The sequence below is a fragment of the Corylus avellana genome, chromosome 1, assembly GCF_965113065.1.
Source record: "Corylus avellana chromosome 1, dhCorAvel1.hap1.2, whole genome shotgun sequence".
NCBI classification, from domain to species: Eukaryota; Viridiplantae; Streptophyta; class Magnoliopsida; order Fagales; family Betulaceae; genus Corylus; species Corylus avellana.
In genome coordinates, this window is record NC_142490.1 from 44,707,531 (window position 1) to 44,726,989 (window position 19,459).

The 19,459-nt window shown below is 34.2% G+C and overlaps 2 protein-coding genes and 1 pseudogene across 2 annotated transcripts; all 3 read right to left on the bottom strand.

The window, feature by feature from the left end:
* Positions 1-53: 53 nt before the first annotated feature.
* LOC148589921 (cysteine-rich repeat secretory protein 38-like) lies at positions 54-3,242 on the bottom strand. The gene is made up of 3 exons (XM_088515763.1): positions 2,429-3,242; positions 478-585; positions 54-292 (listed from the first exon to the last, which is right to left on the bottom strand). The coding sequence occupies exons 1-3, from the start codon at positions 3,240-3,242 to the stop codon at positions 54-56; spliced, it is 1,161 nt and encodes a 386-aa protein (XP_088371889.1).
* A 9,709-nt stretch (positions 3,243-12,951) lies between these two features.
* Positions 12,952-14,406, bottom strand: LOC148589922 (G-type lectin S-receptor-like serine/threonine-protein kinase At1g11330). The gene is made up of 5 exons (XM_088512290.1): positions 14,287-14,406; positions 14,002-14,212; positions 13,611-13,848; positions 13,373-13,523; positions 12,952-13,263 (listed from the first exon to the last, which is right to left on the bottom strand). The coding sequence occupies exons 2-5, from the start codon at positions 14,135-14,137 to the stop codon at positions 12,952-12,954; spliced, it is 837 nt and encodes a 278-aa protein (XP_088368416.1). The 5' UTR covers positions 14,138-14,212; positions 14,287-14,406.
* Positions 14,254-18,951, bottom strand: LOC148589923 (cysteine-rich repeat secretory protein 38-like; annotated as a pseudogene).
* Positions 18,952-19,459: the final 508 nt, after the last annotated feature.

The window sequence follows — 19,459 nt, forward strand, 5'->3', positions numbered from 1 at the left end:
TCTCAGTTTTCCCTGTAAATAGGCAACAACTAATTGACTACATATTCAAACTGTTAGGCAATACCCTCTAAAAGAGCAACCATTACCTTGTATACGGGACCAAATCCACCCTGCCCAAGCTTATTTGATTGATGGAAGTTGTTTGTTGCACTTGCCAACTCCTGAAGATTGAATAACGGTAATTCTTGGAGTTTAACTTGGTTCACGCTGTCTTCAAGATTGTCTTCACCATGAAATTTTTGATATGCTTCCCCCATGTTGAACAAAAACTTTTTCGTTTTCCATTTCCTTACTGGGTATTTATACAATAGTGATTAGTAATCTTTCTGTAGAAATGTGGTAACATTTCTTAGTCCACCACGGTAATAGGAATGTCCATATAAGCCTTTTGTTTTTTTTTTTTTTAAGTAGTAATTAAAGAGAAGAGCTTCAAAGAAGAGAGAAAAGAAGAGAAAGGATCAGGAAGGTGCATATTACCTTTTTCTTTAGCCATCCAACACCACAATAAGTAAGTGCAGATGCCTGTGAATATTACTCCAATTATCACTGTGACTGTGATGATTACTTTCACATTTTCCTTTTTATCTGTAAATCAGAGAAAACATCAAACAAAAACTTATATATGAAAGGAAAGAAATTCTATATTCGATAAATTCCACTGTCATGTACATAGCCATAGCTATATATAAACAGAGTAAACACAAAGTAGATGCTAATTTCCAAAGAGGACTTAGTTATCAATTCCACAATTACATGTTGAACTACGGTAAAGTTTCCCTGTACATTAATCTGATATGTCTTTCCTTATTTGCATGCATTCTTGGATACATTTCTTTCCATCTTGGTGCATGGTATTTCCCTTAATGGTTAGGCGTATCTGGTGCGATACTGCCTTCTTGATGCAGCACCATATCTTCATGAGATGTAAAGATTTATCAATGGCTAATTGATTAACATCTCCCCTCAAGTTGATGGGGGGAGACACGAGTAATACTAAAAGTCATTCTTATATCACTCTTGTATCCCTTCAAGAATAATATGACCCTTAAAATCACTATTAGGTCTGTGATTGATCATTATTAGATTTTGATCAAATGATAATTTTAAGAGCCACATCATTCTTGGAGGGACGTAAGAGTGACACAAGAGGGACTTCTAGAATTACTCGGGGAGACACACCATCAGTCCGTCTACCCTTTCTCCATTAAAGCCTTGGAGCTGTTCACTCACCCGAGTTGTACTTGTCCTTATGCTCTATTTGCTTTGCAAGAAAATGTGGGAAAATAACAAACAAAATTTTGTTAACAAAATGCAATTTCCACTGATTTTCCACTTCTTTTTTCTTCTTTGAGCTCTGATTGTCTTTCTTCCTCCTAGTTTACAACCTAGCTACCAGTATTTTTATGTCACTTTGGGGGACTTGTCAAATTAATTGAGTAGTAATTCAGAAGTCTAAAGTGAAGTTATCCAAAAAAAAAAAAAAAAATATCAATGAACGGCTAAAGATTATAAACTCTAAAATAAACAAGATTTAAACAATTTTAATTCTTAAATAATAGTCAAAATTTGAAGAATTTTATCGTACGAAAATAAGCAAACAAACAAACGAGATACACAACTTGTAAGAGCACCCCTTGCAGCCTCACCAAATCCATTTGTTGATTATTTTGGTGAGGCAATTTAATCAAAATGGCTTAAATGTACACTTTTCAGCCTCATCACTTTAACAAAAATAAGTAGTGAGGTGAACAATACTCACCAGACTTAAAATTTACTATTCACTCACTTCTTCATTAAACAAATATATTTTCTCTCTCTTCCTTTTTGCTTTTCATTTCTCTCTCCTTTTTTTTTTTTTTTTTTTTCTTTTTCTGTCCCTTTTCTATGTAGCCTCTCTCCCTTCTCTTTTCTTCTCTCTCCCTCTTCAATGAAATCAAAGTATATATTATGCCATATAATTGCATTAAATATTGTTACTGCTGAGTGATAGTAAAGACGAAAATCTCTGTATTTTTTTATAAAAAAAAAAAATAAAAAAAAAATTCCAAAATTGATATGGGAGTGGAAATAAGCCGACGTAACTAACAATCCAAAATCAATTATGAAAAACATTATCTTCTTCCAATAGAAATTAAAACTAAGAAAATGAAGGAAATATTACAAATTTTTAAAAATATTACCGTTAGAATAAAACAAATATTCTTAAAGTAAACCATTAACAAACATTCAAAAATATAAAAGTTAGAGAAAGAATAAACAAATCTTTGAAAAATAATATTTAAATGAAATGGTGAAAGTTGATTATTAAAGTAGTGAAACTGCTGTAGATGATCTAAAAATGTGAGTTGTTAACTTTTGGTTATTTTTGTAAGTAAAATTTGGTGAGGCTACTAGAAATGCTCTAAGACATGATGCATCTGGACCGTACCTTGTGTAGGTGGAGGTGGCAGTACCGGTTGGGGGGATGCTTGTGGCACTATAGGCGGTGGTGGTGGGGATGGCGGTGGTGCCTCAGCTGTAGGGTCATAGAAATCGTATGTCTCGTACCTTAAATCACAGCTGGGTGTCACATATTTCCCTCCCTGCTTTCCATTACAACAGTCTCGAATAAATCCCGCAACCTTCCACAAGCAGGTGTTGCACTGATCCTTGTCCAAATCAGGAGTGCACTCCGCAAGTGCACGTATTGTTTGATTGTTAGGAGCATCTACCCTTCCCACAGCAAACTTGCGAGTAGAACTTCCTGATGCTGCTTCGCCAATTAGTCCATATAAATAGGGTGTTAACGCCAGGGTAACGAACCCTTCTACGTCCGGGACATCTGCGGTGCTGTAAAAGGCATACATAGGGGAATACTCCATAACACCATGTATAGATCTGTTTGAGTATCGTAGCATACATTTATCGGGCCATATGATTGCCTCCTTCTGGTTGGGACAATTCTGTAAGAGATCGTGACTTGAATTATTGATACAACTACGGCATTCTTCCGGCGAAATATCTCCTCTACAAAGTGCAATCGCGTTGACTTTGTCCGGAGTTTCTCCGGTGGAGAAATTGTAGAACCCGTAATCAATCACGGTGTTGGAAGACATGGAGGCTAGGAGGGTGTTGAGGTTTGCCCTGTAAGTACTGTTGCTGGTGTAGTTACCAGTGTCATTAGAGCACCACTGGGCAACGGTGCGAGTAGCAGGGTGTATGAGAAAGAAGTAAAAGAAGAAAAGTAATCTTGAACAACACATCTTCTGTGTTCGGTGTTCGGTGTTCCTCTCTGTAGTCTGTAATTTTGAAAGATTCTTATATATCCAAGAACCTATATCTCATTCCCCTGGTTCAATATTCCAGGGACTCGTTTCCTAAGGAGAAACGGACTCGTTCAATATTCCAAGCACCGAAGGTTCATGATATTGACAATTTCAAGTCATTTTTCAGTGGTTGAGATATGTTGACTTGACTTTTCAACCCCATCAAGTCTACTAGTTTTAGCCTTCAGATCGGGAGCCTGCCGCCCACCGGTCGTCCACCAACTGTCTCCGTGCCGAAGCCGAGTCGCCACCGACATCCGGCGGCCGGTAGGCCGTACATAATTTCCCTACCGACGTCGGTTCGGTCTGTAGGCGGAATGGGTTTCGCGAAGTTGGTTTCAACAATGATGTTCACTAACGCAACGGCCGTTCTCTTAATACTTCGAAGGAGTTGAGTTTACTTTTTGTTCATTTGTTTAATGATTTACTGCGCTACCTCTATTAATTTGTTTGATGGTTTAGAGCATTCCCAGGAAGAGGTAAATGCTATTTTTATCGCCTCTTCAAATATTTAAAAAAAAATTTCATTAAATTAGCTAAAAGAAAATGTAAATAGATATTTGATTGGAAGAGCTATAAAAAAAAACAACTAAATGTAGCAGCACTTTTCAAGATAGCCATTTTATTTTTTATTGTTTCTCTCACTTGTTTTCTCATTTTCCTAAATTTTTTCCTACTTTTTCTCTGTTCTCTTTTTTCCCAAAACTTCTCTCATTTTTCCTTTCACATGTTCTCTTTTTCTCAAAATGTTTCTCACTTTTAAGAATATTTAAATGATATAGATAAAAATATAGTTAATCGGATGTAGATGCATTTAAAAATTCATTAGAGCATTCCCAATGGAAGAGTCAAATGTTACTTTTATTTAAAATGGCTCTTCAAATGTTTAAAAAACCTCCTACATTGAATTAGCCAAAAAAAAAAAAATGTAAAATAGATATTTGATTGGAAGAGCTAAAAAAAAGCTAAATGAAGCAGTACTTTTCAAGAAAGTCATTTTATTTTTTATTGTTTCTCTCACCTATTTTCTCTTTTTCTCAAATCTTTTTCTACTTCATGTTCTCTTTTTTTTCAAAACTTTTCCTATTTTTCCTCTCACATGTTCTCTTTTTCCTAAAACTTTTATCACTTTTAATAATATTTAAATGATATAAATAAAAATATAGCTAATTGAATGTAGGAGACCTTTAAAAATTCATTAGCTAAAGTAGATAAAGTGGGTTTTGATAAGCTATTTTGCATAAAAATTTGGCTCCTCTATTAGGAATGCTCTTAGCTAAACTAGATAAAAGTGAGTTTTGAGGAGCTATTTTGCATTAAAATTTGGCTCCTCCATTGTGAATGCTCTTACTGTGACCTGTGGTTAGTGGCGGAGTCAAAATCTTCAGGGGTCAAGATTTTTTTTTATTATTATTATTTTTTTTTTATGAATATATATAAAAAAAAAATCAATGTTAAATAAAAATTAATTAAAAATGTTCTAAAAAATAATTAACGCGATAAATGCACAATTCAAAAAAATAATTATTGTTTAAAAATATAAATATAACTTACAATTTATTTTGTCACGCCAAACGTTTTTTTTTTTTAGATATACTCTTCGAATTTGATCTTTATCATTAGGATGATAATCATAAATTTTTTTTCTTAAACAAGGATTTGCTGGCAGAGTTGATCCACGTAACTACAATTATATATTTCATAATATTAAAATATGTAACAAAAATTATATATTCATAAATCATAAAAAAATAATAATAATAATTTAAAGATCAATCTAAATATAAAAACTCAATTAATGTAAAAATTTAATTACATACCTCACGGTCTCCAAACAATTGATTTGAATTGTTGAAGGCTTCGAATAGGAAGAAATACTATTAAAAAAAAAAATTAAAAAAAAAAATCTCAAATTGCAAATTGTAAATTGTTGAAGCAATTGCAAATAAGAGTTTTGATTCTTTTAAATATAAGATATACAATTTAAAGACTCAAAGTGCATGTGAGACTTGCGTGCAGCACTTGGCTCTCTTCTTCTTTTTTTTTTTTTGTTTTTTTAAGTAATCCCTACCTTGGGTGCAGCACTTCCCATCCTTCTTTTAATTGTTTTTTTTTGTTTAGGGTGAAACTTGTCTCTCTTCTTTTTTTGTTTTTTAAGTAATCCTTGACTTGCGTGCAGCACTTGCCCATTCTTCTTTTAATTGTTTTGTCTTTTTATTTTTATTTTTATTTTTTGGGGTGACATTGCACTTGCGTGGGATTTTTTTTTTTTTTTTTTTTTTTTTGAGTTTTAGTGGAACTATGCGTTTTGTGGTACTTAAAACTTGCCCCTGATGTGTTTTTGACGGGTGGGCAACCAGAAATTTCGAAAAAAAAATTTAGAAGTAAGATAATTCATTTGGAGGTGAGGGGGGCATTTCACCCTCTCAACCGCCTCCCTCCGACCCTGCCTGTGCCTGTGTTTCAAATGACAAAACGCACGATAGCCTCAATTTTCCTGTGTGGCAGTAAAGGCTTTGAAAAATTGAAATCACAACATCAACACGTCTGCGTAAAAAAATAAAAAATAAAAAATCGCAACAACACGTCTGTTTTGAAAGTATTTTAGTATTTTAAAGGCTTGTTTGGGAAGGAAATCCTTCCCAACTTATCTCAATTTTTTTTTCTCTTTTTTTCAGTTTTTTTTTTTTTTTTTTTTTTGGGGGGGGGATGAATTCAAACTCTTAGGTCTTACGCTTGATTATTCTTTCATCCTACCTACATAATTAATTTTTACGTTACCTAAGCTTACGGGGATGAAACATTATTTAATTTCTGAATCAAAACATTTAATCATACTTTAATTGATATATACATAGGTGGTTGTGGACAAACAGAAACCCGAAATGAAATTCTCTTCGTGGGAATACAACAATATCACTGTCATTGCGTGCAAAACAATAATTTTCTTCATCATGTCACAAGTTTTATTTACATAAATTTTTTAAACCATGTGAATCTGGTAGGGAGTAACCAGACCAAGAGCTAATTAGCAACAGAAAAGAATTTCATCCACTCTCACTCAATTTCCTGGTATTGCCACTTTTCCCACGTCATAAGAGGCCACCTGCTTAGGGTAAGGACTTCCAAGAAGGAGCTTTTCCTAAGATTTGCCTGACATATTAGCCACACAAATTAGAAGCATTCAAAAGCTATATACCTTTTTTTTTTTCTTTTTTTTTTTTCATTTCATTTTCGTCATCTTTTTTTAATGCAAAACACCACCTTAGTATGATCCTAAAACTTGTAACATAATTTAGACAATCATTAGTGTAAAAAAAATTAATTGAATTAAGCTACCTTCGACCACTCTCATTGCCATGACAAAACGAAAAATCAGAAAGATCTTTTTAGAATTTTACTAAATAAATCTGTCTTACTCCATAGCATGTGAACAATAATGAAAAGAATGTAAAAACATACATTCTTTGTTAGAAGATGAGTCTACCATCTTTCTCCCTTTGTCCTGTTGTGCTGTGTGTGTAGAGGCTAGGGCACTAGTCTCTCAACCCTAATTGCTCTAATGATCTAATGAAGTCTAATGGGTTAACTTCATTATATATGTAGGGTGAGAGTACATGGCTTTCTCAAGTGCTTGTAGAATTGGTCCAACCCATTATAGACCCAAATATTAAAATGACTATGCAATCCAAAAGTGAAATAAAATACAACAATCTCTCACTAGGACCGCATAAGTCATTTAATTACCAAGTAAACAAATAAGTATCCCGAAAACACAATCTGATTCGGATGCGTTTGCAACTACAAGTTAAGAACACATCGATAGGATGTATAGCATATAACAAGTATTTACAATCATGTGATCTAGAAAAATAGAATGCAAGTATTGCACACAAATAGCATAAATAATGATTAATATATTTTCAAATGAAGCCCACTGAGACAGATTAATACACAATGTCTCACCGAGACTCACATACAATGTCTCGTATCACAACGTCAATGCCATAGTTAACATAAATGCACGCAAAACAATATATATGGCAACACAAAAATATTCACGATATACACAATGCATATAACTCCCACTAACTTAATAGAACAAAAGACTCTAACAACCCCATGAGTTGCATGCTCCTAAAACACTATAGGAGCCAAGACCCTTGGTCAATGGGTCCGTCAACATATGTTCTGTGAGAGTATGCATAACTCAAATGTGAGATTCAACTTTCTTTCTAAAAATAAATATTTTTATGTCAATATGCTTGTATCACAAGGAGCTCCTAATATTCGGAGAGAAAGAAAATTGCTGCAAACATAACTTAAAATATCTCTAACAGCATTACAATGACATCTAAACTAGGGGTGGCAAAATGGGTACCTGACACGACCCAATTACGACCCGCGGGTACCCATTACACGATTAGCCTATACACAGACACAACCCATTTAGCTAAATGGGTAATCGAGTCTAACACGACCCGTTTTACCCGTTTAAAATAACCGGGTCTAATCGGGTAGACACGACCCGACACGCCCCGATTACCTTAAACTATAAAATTTAAAAAAAAAAAAAAAAAAAATTTAAAAAAAAGCTACATCCTTGATAAAATGCTACATTCACTATTAAATCAGAGACCAATGCATGCAGCTCTCCCATAATCAAAAATACAATTGCGGTGTCTACCACTTCTTCTTTCACTTATTAAATGGCGAAAATTCTTAAAAGAGAAACCAGGCTTATCTGAATGGAAAGTTGGAAACTATCCAAATAAATTTGGGTCAGATAATTAGTTTTCAGATTGTAATTTAATTAAAAGGATGTACACCCACGGTCCCAAAGTCGGTCCCATAAATCTCAAATCTATTATGTATTTTCTAGTCCGCTCTTTCTCATCATAATCTCTCATGAATCAGATGTCAATGTCTGTAGTGGAGACCCTTGTCCCAAGTAAGAAGAATAAAGCAATGTTCCATACCCCACTTTGCCCTAACTTAAGATCCGGCATTGAGTGTAGCAAGTAGCAACATTAACCATCTTTCTCTGCCAGCTTTTTGCCTCCGCGTGATCTCTTCCTTTTCCTGCTTCTGCTTCTCACAGAACTTTCTTCATCTTTCTTTTCCTGTATTAAGCTCCAATGTTTCAATATCAAGTTGGGAAATTAAAGATATCAAGAATGTTTCAATATCAAGTTGAGAAATTAAAGATATCAAGAATGTAGCATTTTACTTCAGCTCAGCAAAATCAAATATGGCAACGGTGAGGATGCCTTGGCCCTTGCTAACGCCTAACGGCGACGGCGAGGAGGGAGATTCGAGAGAGAGAGAGAGCCGAGACTCGAGAGGGAGAATTGGGAGATGGAGGGAGAGTGAGAGACCAAGAGTTCGAGATTGTCACTTGAGAGAGCAGGTTCCTTTAGGTTTACTGAATAGAGGGCCAGAGGCACGTCTGCCTTATCCTAAAAAAAAAAAAAAAGGGGTCTGGCACGTGTCTGGCAGGTTGACCCGCGCAGACCCGCCCGGTCGACCCGCCAGACACGAAATTACCGGATCTTAATCGGGTAGACCCGATTACGACCCGAACTCGATAAGCCCAAACTCAATACCTGTTTTTTGTGTCGTGTTCGTGTCGAGTTCACGGGTCGTGTCAAAATTACCTGCCCTAATCTACACTACAAAAAAATAGATGTTTTTTGACGTGGCAAACAGTAACTTATGTTTGCCACGTCAAAAACTTTTGACGTGTCTAAGCAGACACGTCAAAAAAAATATTGTTGACATGTTTTATTTTAACACGTCAAAAAGTTTTGACGTGTCAAACTAACACATCAAAAGTTTTTGACGTGTCAATTTGACACGTCAAAACCTTTTGACGTGTCAAATTAACACATCAAAAACTTTTGACGTGTTAAACTAACACGTCAAAAACAATTTGACACGTCAAAAACTTTTTTTAATAAAAAAAAAAATGTAACATTAATTTTGATATAAACAAATATGCATTAAAAAACAATTAATGTTAATTGGCATAAAAAATTAATTTTTATTGTCATTAGTATAAATTATAATTTTTATTGTGATATATATATATATATATATATATATATATATATATCACATGCATGCCAATTAATATATAAATATATGCATGCATAAGATAATATATATATTTATTATAAGTTTTTGACGTGCCACACATGGCACGTCAAAAACTTTTGACGTGTCATGCATGGCACGTCAAAATGTTTTGACGTGTCAAGCATGACACGTCAAAAAAATATTAATTTGATATATATATATATATATATATATATCAAAACTAATTTTAATTTTGATATAAAAAAATATGTATTAAAAAACAATTAATGTTAATTGGCATAAAAAATTAATTTTGATTGGATAGGAAAATTATAGTTTATCATATTAGTATAAATTACTTGGTATATATATATATATATATATATATATATATATATATATATCATGCATGCATAAATTGATCAGTCTAGTAATATTAATATGATAGCTAGTCATATTAATTTTGTAAAAATATATAAAACATACTTGATACATTTATTTTATAAGACCCGCAAACCTCATATGAACTCGACAAACACAACATATGTGGTCGGTTAGTTGATACATCTAATTATCTATACATCTAGAATATTAATTTATTTATTCTCTAATTAATTTTAATTGGATAGAGTAAATATAATTTTAATAAAATTTTAATAAATAAAATTTATAATAATTTAAATAAGATTATATATATATATATATATATATATATTATAAGTTTTTGACGTGCCATGTGATATTATATATTTATAATATATTATAAATTCATTATATTATATAATTAAAAATATAATAATTTATCATATTATTTTTGTTTTATTATAATTATATATATATATTAAATCAGAAATATACATATATAAATAAAATATATTTTTTATTAGTCTTTTGACGTGCCATGCAAAAGGCTAATAAAAGTTATTAGTTTAAATTCTTTTAATTATATATATCACACATATAAACGATATTATATATATATATATATATATATATATATATAGAGAGATAGAGTTTTTGACGTGCTGGGTTTTGGCACGTCAGAAATTTCTGACGTGCCAAAACCCAGCACGTCAAAAATTATTACTGTTTTTTTTTTTTTTTTTTTAAATCTGGTTTATTTTTGACGTGTAACTTTTAGCACGTCAAAAATTTTTGACGTGCTAAATGTTAGCACGTCACTAAAAAAAAAGCGGGATTTTTAACTTTTTTCCCTCTTTTTCCTATCTTCTTTCCCTCTTTTTTTCCCTTTATAATTCTTTTATATATTTGGTCATTTTTCTCTCATTTCCAGACTCAACTCTCTCTCTCTCTCTCTCTCTCCTCTCTCAATCTCCCTAGCTTCTCTCTGCAGCCGGCCAGCTCCCTCTAGAGGGAAGAAGAAAAAGAAGAAAAATAAAAGGAGAAGAGAAGTAGATCTGCAAAAAAAAAAAAAAAAAAAAAAAAAAAAAAAGGAAAAGAGAAGAAGAAGAATAGAAGATAAGAAGATTTTTTGGGTTTGGGTTTTTGATTTTTCAGGTTAATTTTTTGATTTGGTTTTTGATTTTTGAAGATTTTTTGGTTTTGAGTTTTTGAAAATGAAGGAAAGAAGAGAGAGTAAGAAAATGGAGAAACGAAGAGAGGGAGAGAGCTCGGGGGGGGGGGGGGGGGGGGGCAGTAACGAAAATGGAAAATGGAAAAAAGAAGAAAGAAGAGAGAGAGTAAGAAAATGGAGAAAAGAAGAGAGGGAGAGAGTGGGGGGGGTGGGGGGGCAGAAAAGAAGAAAGAAGAGAGAGAGTAAGAAAATGGAGAAAAGAAGAGAGGGAGAGAGCTGGGGGGGGGGGGGGGGGCAGTAACGAAAATGGAAAATGGAGAAAAGAAGAAAGAAGAGAGAGAGTAAGAAAATGGAGAAAAGAAGAGAGGGAGAGAGCTGGGGGGGGGGGGGGGGGGAGAGAGCTGACCATATAATTTTAATTGAAAAATAATTTAAATTAATAAATTTTTTAATTAAAAAAAAATTTTAATTAAAATATTTTTTTAATGGCCAAAATTTTTGACGTGGTAGTGTTGTCACGTCAAAAAATTTTGAGACGTGGTAGTGTTGTCACGTCAAAAAAAATTTTGACGTGCTAAAATTTAGCACGTCAAAAATGTTTTTGACGTGGCAACACTACCACGTCAAAAATATTTTTTTTGACGTGTTACTCCCGACACGTCAAAAGTTTTTGACGTGTCACTGTAGACACGTCAAAAATCTGGGATTTTTGACACCCACCCTTTTGACCGTTGATAAACGTCAAAAACTACACGTCAAAAAGTCCTGGTCAAAAATTATCACCATTTTTGTAGTGCTAGACTACCCAGCCCTGAAATAAAATTCTGCAGCTATGTATCATGACACATAGCCTCCCAATAAGCTACACATTATGCACGTCTCAATAGTTGAGGAAGCTATAAGTGTTTGTACTTTGTATGATACTTTTCCACATAGTAATTCTTCCCACATCACAAATACACTACCTGGACAACCAAAATAATCGGCATCACAATATCCAACTACATCAAGAATGTGGATTACCATTACGTTGACACAAAGTCCCTAGCACCCCCGCAAGTACCTTAGTACTTCTTTGCAGCTTTCAAGTGATTTAAATATTTACCAAGTACACCAACAAGTCGTAGGGCATGTTTATAAGAAATGAGCAATCCTCTTTTATTGAACTAGTTTTATAAGATGAGTTAGGCTCACGAATTTCTCCATGGTATCAATGCCTACTACAAGACAAATGGGGACCCACACTACTTACCATGTGACAATGATTAAGAAAAATACTGGCCTGCACGTGAGGAAGGGTGTTGAAAAATAGTCTCATATTGCATGTGGACAAGATCTTGGGCATATTTATAAGGAATAGGTAACCCTCTCTTATTGAACCGGTTTTATGAGATGAGTTAGATCCACGAATTTCTTCAGATATAGACGTAAAATTGTGAATTTTACAAATATTGTTGAAGAGGACGGTTGAGGCCAATCCCTATGTGAGCCTAAATTACTACCCGTGAAATCAATCGGCAAGAGTCCTTAGTTATTTTAGATGTTCAAACTTTTGTTGATATCATCCATAAACATGAATGTGGTCTTTGGCACCTTTAGGGTTTGTACAGAACAATATTAACATAGAGTTATATATAATGATTTTTATTTATATACATAAGATGTCTATTCAATTTAGAGATATGGTATAATGCTTTATTTATAGAAGTGAGTTTGCGGAAAAAAGGAAAAAATAATAATAATAAATAGATACATGAAATCTTTCGTTGCGGGAATCAAAGAAAAAATAGTAGTGAAATATAAGTTTATTCTGCATCTTGACTTCAAATATATTTAAGTCAAGGCGTTATGGTAATCCTTTTACAACAATCACACAAGTCAAAGTAAATGATGGATTGCCCTCCAAAGACTCGTACAAATAATCCTAGAGAAAAAGGATAGTGGTGATTTAGTAATTGGCTTCCCCTTCCCGAAAGTCTTTCAACATACGTATAACCACAAAATGAGTTTTTTTAAAGAACATATGCATGCTAACTATCGGCCTTGAACCATTAATGTAAGAGTAACATTGTTAACGGAGCATTTACTTTGGTTGTGTTGAGAGGACCCAGCATCTAGGGCAATTCTCCTTTCGATGAATGCAGGTTGCTTTGGTTGAGGTAGATCAAGAGTCATACTTTTAAGCATGGAAATAACAATGGATACAGATGGCCTATCTTTAGCAAATTTTTGCACACACAACAACCCAACATGTATGCATCTCAAAATTTCCATTTCAAAGCAGGGTTCTCGTATCATTGGGTCTATTAATGCCACAATGTTGTCTACATTCCACATTTTCCATGCCTAGAAACATGAAAACATGATTGAAATTCTTAGCATCTATACTAAAACTTATAAGAAATACCCAATTGAAGTTCTCAAAAAATGAGGCAATGATATAAGGGAGACTTACAAATCCTAGAAGGCTCATGTCCTGCTCATCATCATAAAAGCTAGAGTTTCTTCTTCCACTAACAATTTCAAGTAACAACACTCCGAAACTGAAGACATCTGATTTCTCTGAAAATCGTCCTTCCATTGCATATTCAGGGGACATATAGCCACTGAATTGTAACAATAAGACAAAATCGTTGTTATCTCAAATGTTAGGATTAGTATCTTAATGAATTTGGCCAAACAAAGATACTTACTACGTTCCAACAGCCCTTTTAGTATTGGCCTCATCTTTGTTGCCCCCAAAAATCCTAGCCATGCCAAAATCTGATATTTTTGGATTTAGCTCTTCATCCAACAAAATATTACTTGCCTTTACATCTCTATGAATAATTCTTAATCTCGAATCCCTATGAAGGTACAATAGACCTCGACCGATTCCCTCCATAATGTTGAAGCGTCTTCTCCAATCTAGTAGTTTTGGTTTGACTGAATCTAACAAAATTATTCAAACCAAATAAGAAATGTATGTATTTACATACTAAAACACCACAACCAAGAATATCATTCCATTTTTGTCTCTTGATGTAGATAATTTTAGATTGTAATATTGGAAGACATTAACAAAGGGCATCAGCATGAACTCACCAAAGAGAAATGCATCCAAACTTTTGTTTGGCATGTATTCATAAACCAACATCTTTTCTTCCCCTTCAACACAGCAGCCAAGGAGTCTAACGAGATTTCGGTGTTGAAGTTTAGAGATCACCACCACCTCATTCATAAATTCTTCTGGCCCTTGTCCAGAGGTTCTTGAAAGTCTTTTTACTGCAATTTCTTGTCCATCTATCAGTTTTCCCTGGAAACAGGCAACAATTAATTGACTACATATTCAAATTGTTAGGCAATACCCTCTGAGAGAGCAATCATTACCTTGTATACGGGACCAAATCCACCCTGCCCAAGCTTATTTGATTGATGGAAGTTGTTTGTTGCACTTGCCAGCTTCTGAAGATTGAATAACGATAGATCTTGGAGTTTAACTTGGTTCACGTTGTCTTCAAGATTGTCTTCACCATGAAATTTTTGGCATGCTTCCTCCATGTTGAACAAAAACTTGTTCGGTTTCGATTTCCTTGCTGGATATTTATACAATAGTGGTTAGTAATCTTTATGTAGAAATGTGGTAACATTTCTTAGTCCACCAAGCTAATAGGAATGTCCATATAAAAAGCTTCTCTTTTTTTTTTTTTTTATTATTATTTTTTTTTTTTTAAGTAGTAATTAAAGAGAAGAGCTTCAAAGAGGAGAGAAGAGAAGAGAAAGGATCAGGAAGGTGCATATTACCTTTTTCTTTAGCCATCCAACGCCACAATAAGTAAGTGCAGATGCCTATGAATATTATTCCAATTACCACTGTGACTATGACGATTACTTTCACATTTCGCTTATTATCTGTAAATCAAAGAAAACTGAAAACTTATGAAAGGAAGGAATTCTTTATTCGATAAATTCCACTGTCATGTACATAGCTATATATAAACGGAGTAAACACAAAGTAGATGTTAGTTTCCAAAGAGGACTTAGTTATCAATTCCACAATTACATGTTGAACTACAGTAAAGTTTCCTTATACATTAATATGATATGTCTTTCCTTATTTGCATGCATGCTTAGATATATTTCTTTACGTCTTGCTGCATGGTATTTCCCTTCATGGTTAGGCGTATCTGGTGCGATATGCCTTCTTAATGCAACACCATATCTTCATGAGATGTAAAGATTTATCAATGGCTGATTGGTTAACATCTCCCCTCAAGCTGATGGGGGTATTAAGAAATAGTCTCACATTGCTTATGAAGAAGATCTTAGGCAAGTTTATAAGGAATGGGCAACTCTCTCTTATTGAACCAGTTTTATGAGATAAGTTAAGCCCACGAATTTCTTCATGGTATTAGAGCTTACCACAAAACAAATGATGGCCCACATTGCTTACCCCGTGACAAGGACCAGGAAAAATACCGGCCTGCACGTGAGGGAGAGGGTGTTGAGAAATAGTCTCACATTGCTTGTGAAGAAGATCTTGGGCATGTTTATAAGGAATGGGCAACTCTTTCTTATTTAACCGATTTTATGAGATGAGCTAGGCCCACGAAACGATGTTAAATTACCACTTGTCCCAAAAGCTTAAGCTGATAGAAATAGGTAAATTTAATCATTTAATCATTAATTTAACAGTGTGAGACACACCATCAGTCTGTCGATCTGCCCCTTCTGCTGATTTGCCCCTTTTGCATTAAAGCCTCGAAGCTTTTCACTCACCTGTGAGTTGTACTTGTCCTTATGCTCTATTTGCTTTGCAAGAAAATGTGGGAAAATAACAAACAAAATTTTGTTAACAAAATGCAAAGTCCACTAATTTTCCACTTCTTTTTTCTTCTTTGAGCTCTGATTGTCTTTCTTCCACCTTCTAGTTTACAACCTAGCTACCAGTATTTTGATGTCACTTTGTATTTGTATAATGTCTTATTTACAAATTTTTGTCTCTTCTTGTCTAAACATATTTGGAAGGAAAAAGTTCTACATAAACTTTGGAACAAAACAACGAAAATTCTAAAACTAATTTTAGTTGGAGTATATGTATGCATGTAAAAGTCCGAATATAAAACTAGTCTATGATAGGAAAATATATATGGAGAAATCAAATTTTTAAACTTCATTTTTAGTAAGAATATGTGTTTGAAATAAGCAAATGTAAAGTAAGTTTTTGGTGGTAATATTTTGCTCCAATAATTTTGAATGAAGAAGCACTACAAAAAAAAATAGGATTTTCTGACGTGGCTACGGTACATGTATTGTTGCCACGTCATTAATTTTCTGACGTGGGAATTTTACCACATCAGACTTTTTTTTTTCTGACGTGTGAATAGGACCACGTTAGAATTTTATGACGTGTTAAATACTCCAACGTCAGAAAATTGTTACAGATTTTAAAACTTAAAAAATTATATATTTTCTGACGTCAGAATTTTTCTGACGTGGTGCACTGCCATGTCAGAAAAATTCTGACATGGTAGTTTACCACGTCAGAACATTTTTTATTATATATATATAATTATTTTTTTTCTGATTAGATTCCTAACGTGCAACACCTAGCACGTCAGGAATCCCTTGACAAATAATGGGCGGGTTTTTGACATGTCACAAAAAAATGGGGGGATTTTGAAATTTTTCCCTCTTCTTGTTTTCCCTCAACTTTTTAACTCTTCTTATTCTTTCCCTCTTCATTTATTTCCCCTACACTCTCTCCTTTCTCAATCTCCCTTGCAAATCTGCACGGCAACTCCCTCTAGAGGAAAAAGAAAAAGAAAAGGTGAAGTGAAAAAATTGAGAAGCAGCAGATCGAAGAAAGCAGAAAAAGAAGAAGAAAAAGAAAAGGAGAAGAGAAGAGAAGAAGAAAAAGAAAGGGAGAAGAGAAGCAGAAGAAGGGGAAAAAAAAAAAAAAAGATAAGAATATTTTTTCGGTTTGGGTTTGGGTTTCTGAAAATGGAGATCGAAAAGAAGAGAGAGAGAGAGAGAGAGAGTGAGAAAATGGAGAAAAGGGAGAGCTGGCCGGAAAAAAGAAGAGAGAGAAAGAGAAAATTGAAAAAAGAAGAGAGGTGCCGTGCAGATCGAGAAACGCAAAAAGAGTAGAGAAATTTCTCTGCTCCATTAATGTTGCAGAGAAAATTTTTCGTTTCTTTGCACCACTCGAATTTCTCTACACGGCACCACTTTCTCTGCTGTGCAGAGAAATTACAAAAAGTATATATATAATTTAAGTTAATAAATTTTTAAATTGAAAAAAAAAAAGTTCCAAAAGAAATTTAAAGAAAAAAATTGTTTTTTTTTTAATTAATTTTTAAATTTTCTGATGTGTCAAAATTGACACGTCAGAAAATCCTGACGTGGTAAACAGTCACACGTCAGGAAAAAAAAAAAAAATTGTTGACGCCTATGTACCTGACATTCAACACATGTCAGAAAAGCCACGTCAAAAAAAATTTCTGACGTGTCAGACATCCTGACACGTCAAAAAACTCCAGTGAGAAAAAGATTGTTTTTTTGTAGTGAAGTATCTTCAAGTTCAAAACTAGTTCTCTGAAATAAAAGATTTACCGATCTTAACAAAACTATCAATAACATATTGTTTTCATATAGTCAACTTTTTTGACACGTCAATTACACATTCTACAGTTTGGCATAAATTTCACAAAAATTCAAGTAACTTAAGAAAGAATAGTTGTGGAAACCATTTTGAATAAATTAAGAAGTATTATCAACTTCAAAACTAATTCTCTGAGTCTGAAGTAAACTATGGAGAATACTCGTTTACTATATGGAGATGGATGAAAAAGTGGTAAGTGTGGCCCTGTGGGCACTATTTGCGATAATGGCGCTGAGATGCATACAGGTCACACGAGGAGGGGGGGCAATTTTTCCTTCCTCCAGCTTTGCAAGTGGAAGGCAAAGAATGCATTTTCTAATGCAATTATTCAGATTTTATCATCTTCATATATAATTAAGTGAGATATAATAAATGAAAAAAAAAAATTTAACGAACGTCTAAATATTATAAACTCTAAAATAAACAAGATTTAAACAATTCTAATTCTTAAATAATAGTCAAAATTAATTGAAGAATTTTATCGCACGAAAATAAGCAAACTAACAATTGAGATACACAACTTGTAAGGCATGATGCATCTGGACCGTACCTTGTGTAGGTGGAGGCAATAGTACCAGTGGTGGCGGTGGCCGTGGCGGTGGCAGTGGGGGTGACGGTGGGGATGGCGGTGGCGGTGGGGATGGCGGTGGTGCCTCAGCTGCAGGGTCATAGAAATCGTATATCGGGAACCTTAATTCACAGCTGGGTGTCACATATTTCCCTTCCTGCTTTCCATTACAACAGTCTTGAATATATCCCGCAACCTGCCACAGGCAGGATTTGCACTGATCCATGTCCAAATCAGGAGTGCACTCCGCAAGTGCATGTATTGTTTGATTGTTAGGGGCACCCACCCTTCTCACAGCAAACTTGTGAGTAGAACTTCCTGATGCGGCGTTGCTAATTAGTTCATATACATAGGATCTTAACGCCAGGGTAACGAACTCTTTTACGTCCGGGACATCTGCGGTGTGGTAAAAGGCATGCATAGGGGAATCCTCCATAACACCAAGTATAGATCTGTTTGAGTATCGTAGCATACATTTATCGGGCCATGTGATTGCCTCCTTCTGTTTCGGACAATGCTGTAAGAGATCGTGACTCGAATTCTTGACACAACTACGGCATTCTTCCGGCGAAATATCTCCTCTACAAAGTGCAATCGCGTTTACTTTGTCGGGAGTTTCTCCTGCGGAGAAATTGAAAAACCCTTAATCAATCTCGGTGTTGGAAGACATGGAAGCCAGGAGGGTGTTGAGGTTTGTCCTGTAGGTACTGTTACTGGTGTAGTTACCATTTTCATTAGAGCAGAAGTACTGGGCAACGGTGCGAGTAGCAAGGTGTATGAGAAAGAAGGAGAAGAAGAAGAAAAGTAATCTTAAACAACACATTTTTTCTGTATGTTTGAAAGATTCTTATCTTGGAACCCATATTAATATATCATTCCAGTTATCTTCATTGAGAAAAGGAGTAATGGGACTCACTTGGTCGCCGAATTAAAAGCTTGCATAGTTGCTTGTTCAATATTCCAAGCATGAAAGGTCCTCGCTAGCTCCCCTCACTGTTGAAGTCATTATTTTAGTGGTTCAGATATATTGGCGTGACTTTTCAACCCCATGCATTGCATTAAGTCGAGGTCTCACTAGTTTCCTTTTTGAAGAACGCGTGATGCTGTACAACTCATACGGCATCATTTACAAATCAACCTAATAATTTATAATTTTCAAAATAATTAAGAAAAAAATGATATATCATTTTTTTTTTGTTTAATTATTTTTAATAATTATAAACTGTCAAATCAGATAATTTTGCAATAGAAGTTGTAATGCCAGAACACCTCTTTTTTTCTTTTTCTTTTTCTTTTTAAATTTGTTTAATTTGGTTTGTAGCCGATTACCT

What these genes read in the sequence shown, in the direction of transcription:
- LOC148589921 (XM_088515763.1), bottom strand. Translation starts at nt 3,242, where the DNA reads ATGTGTTGTTCAAGATTACTTTTCTTCTTTTACTTCTTTCTCATACAC. An exon ending in GCCACCTCCACCTACACAAG is followed by an intron (nt 586 to 2,428) that starts GTACGGTCCAGA and finishes TCTGATTTACAG; the next exon opens with ATAAAAAGGAAAATGTGAAA. An exon ending in TTGGATGGCTAAAGAAAAAG is followed by an intron (nt 293 to 477) that starts GTAATATGCACC and finishes ATAAATACCCAG; the next exon opens with TAAGGAAATGGAAAACGAAA.
- LOC148589922 (XM_088512290.1), bottom strand. Translation starts at nt 14,137, where the DNA reads ATGAATGAGGTGGTGGTGATCTCTAAACTTCAACACCGAAATCTCGTT. An exon ending in AAAAGGGCTGTTGGAACGTA is followed by an intron (nt 13,524 to 13,610) that starts GTAAGTATCTTT and finishes GTTACAATTCAG; the next exon opens with TGGCTATATGTCCCCTGAAT. An exon ending in ACATGAGCCTTCTAGGATTT is followed by an intron (nt 13,264 to 13,372) that starts GTAAGTCTCCCT and finishes TCATGTTTCTAG; the next exon opens with GCATGGAAAATGTGGAATGT.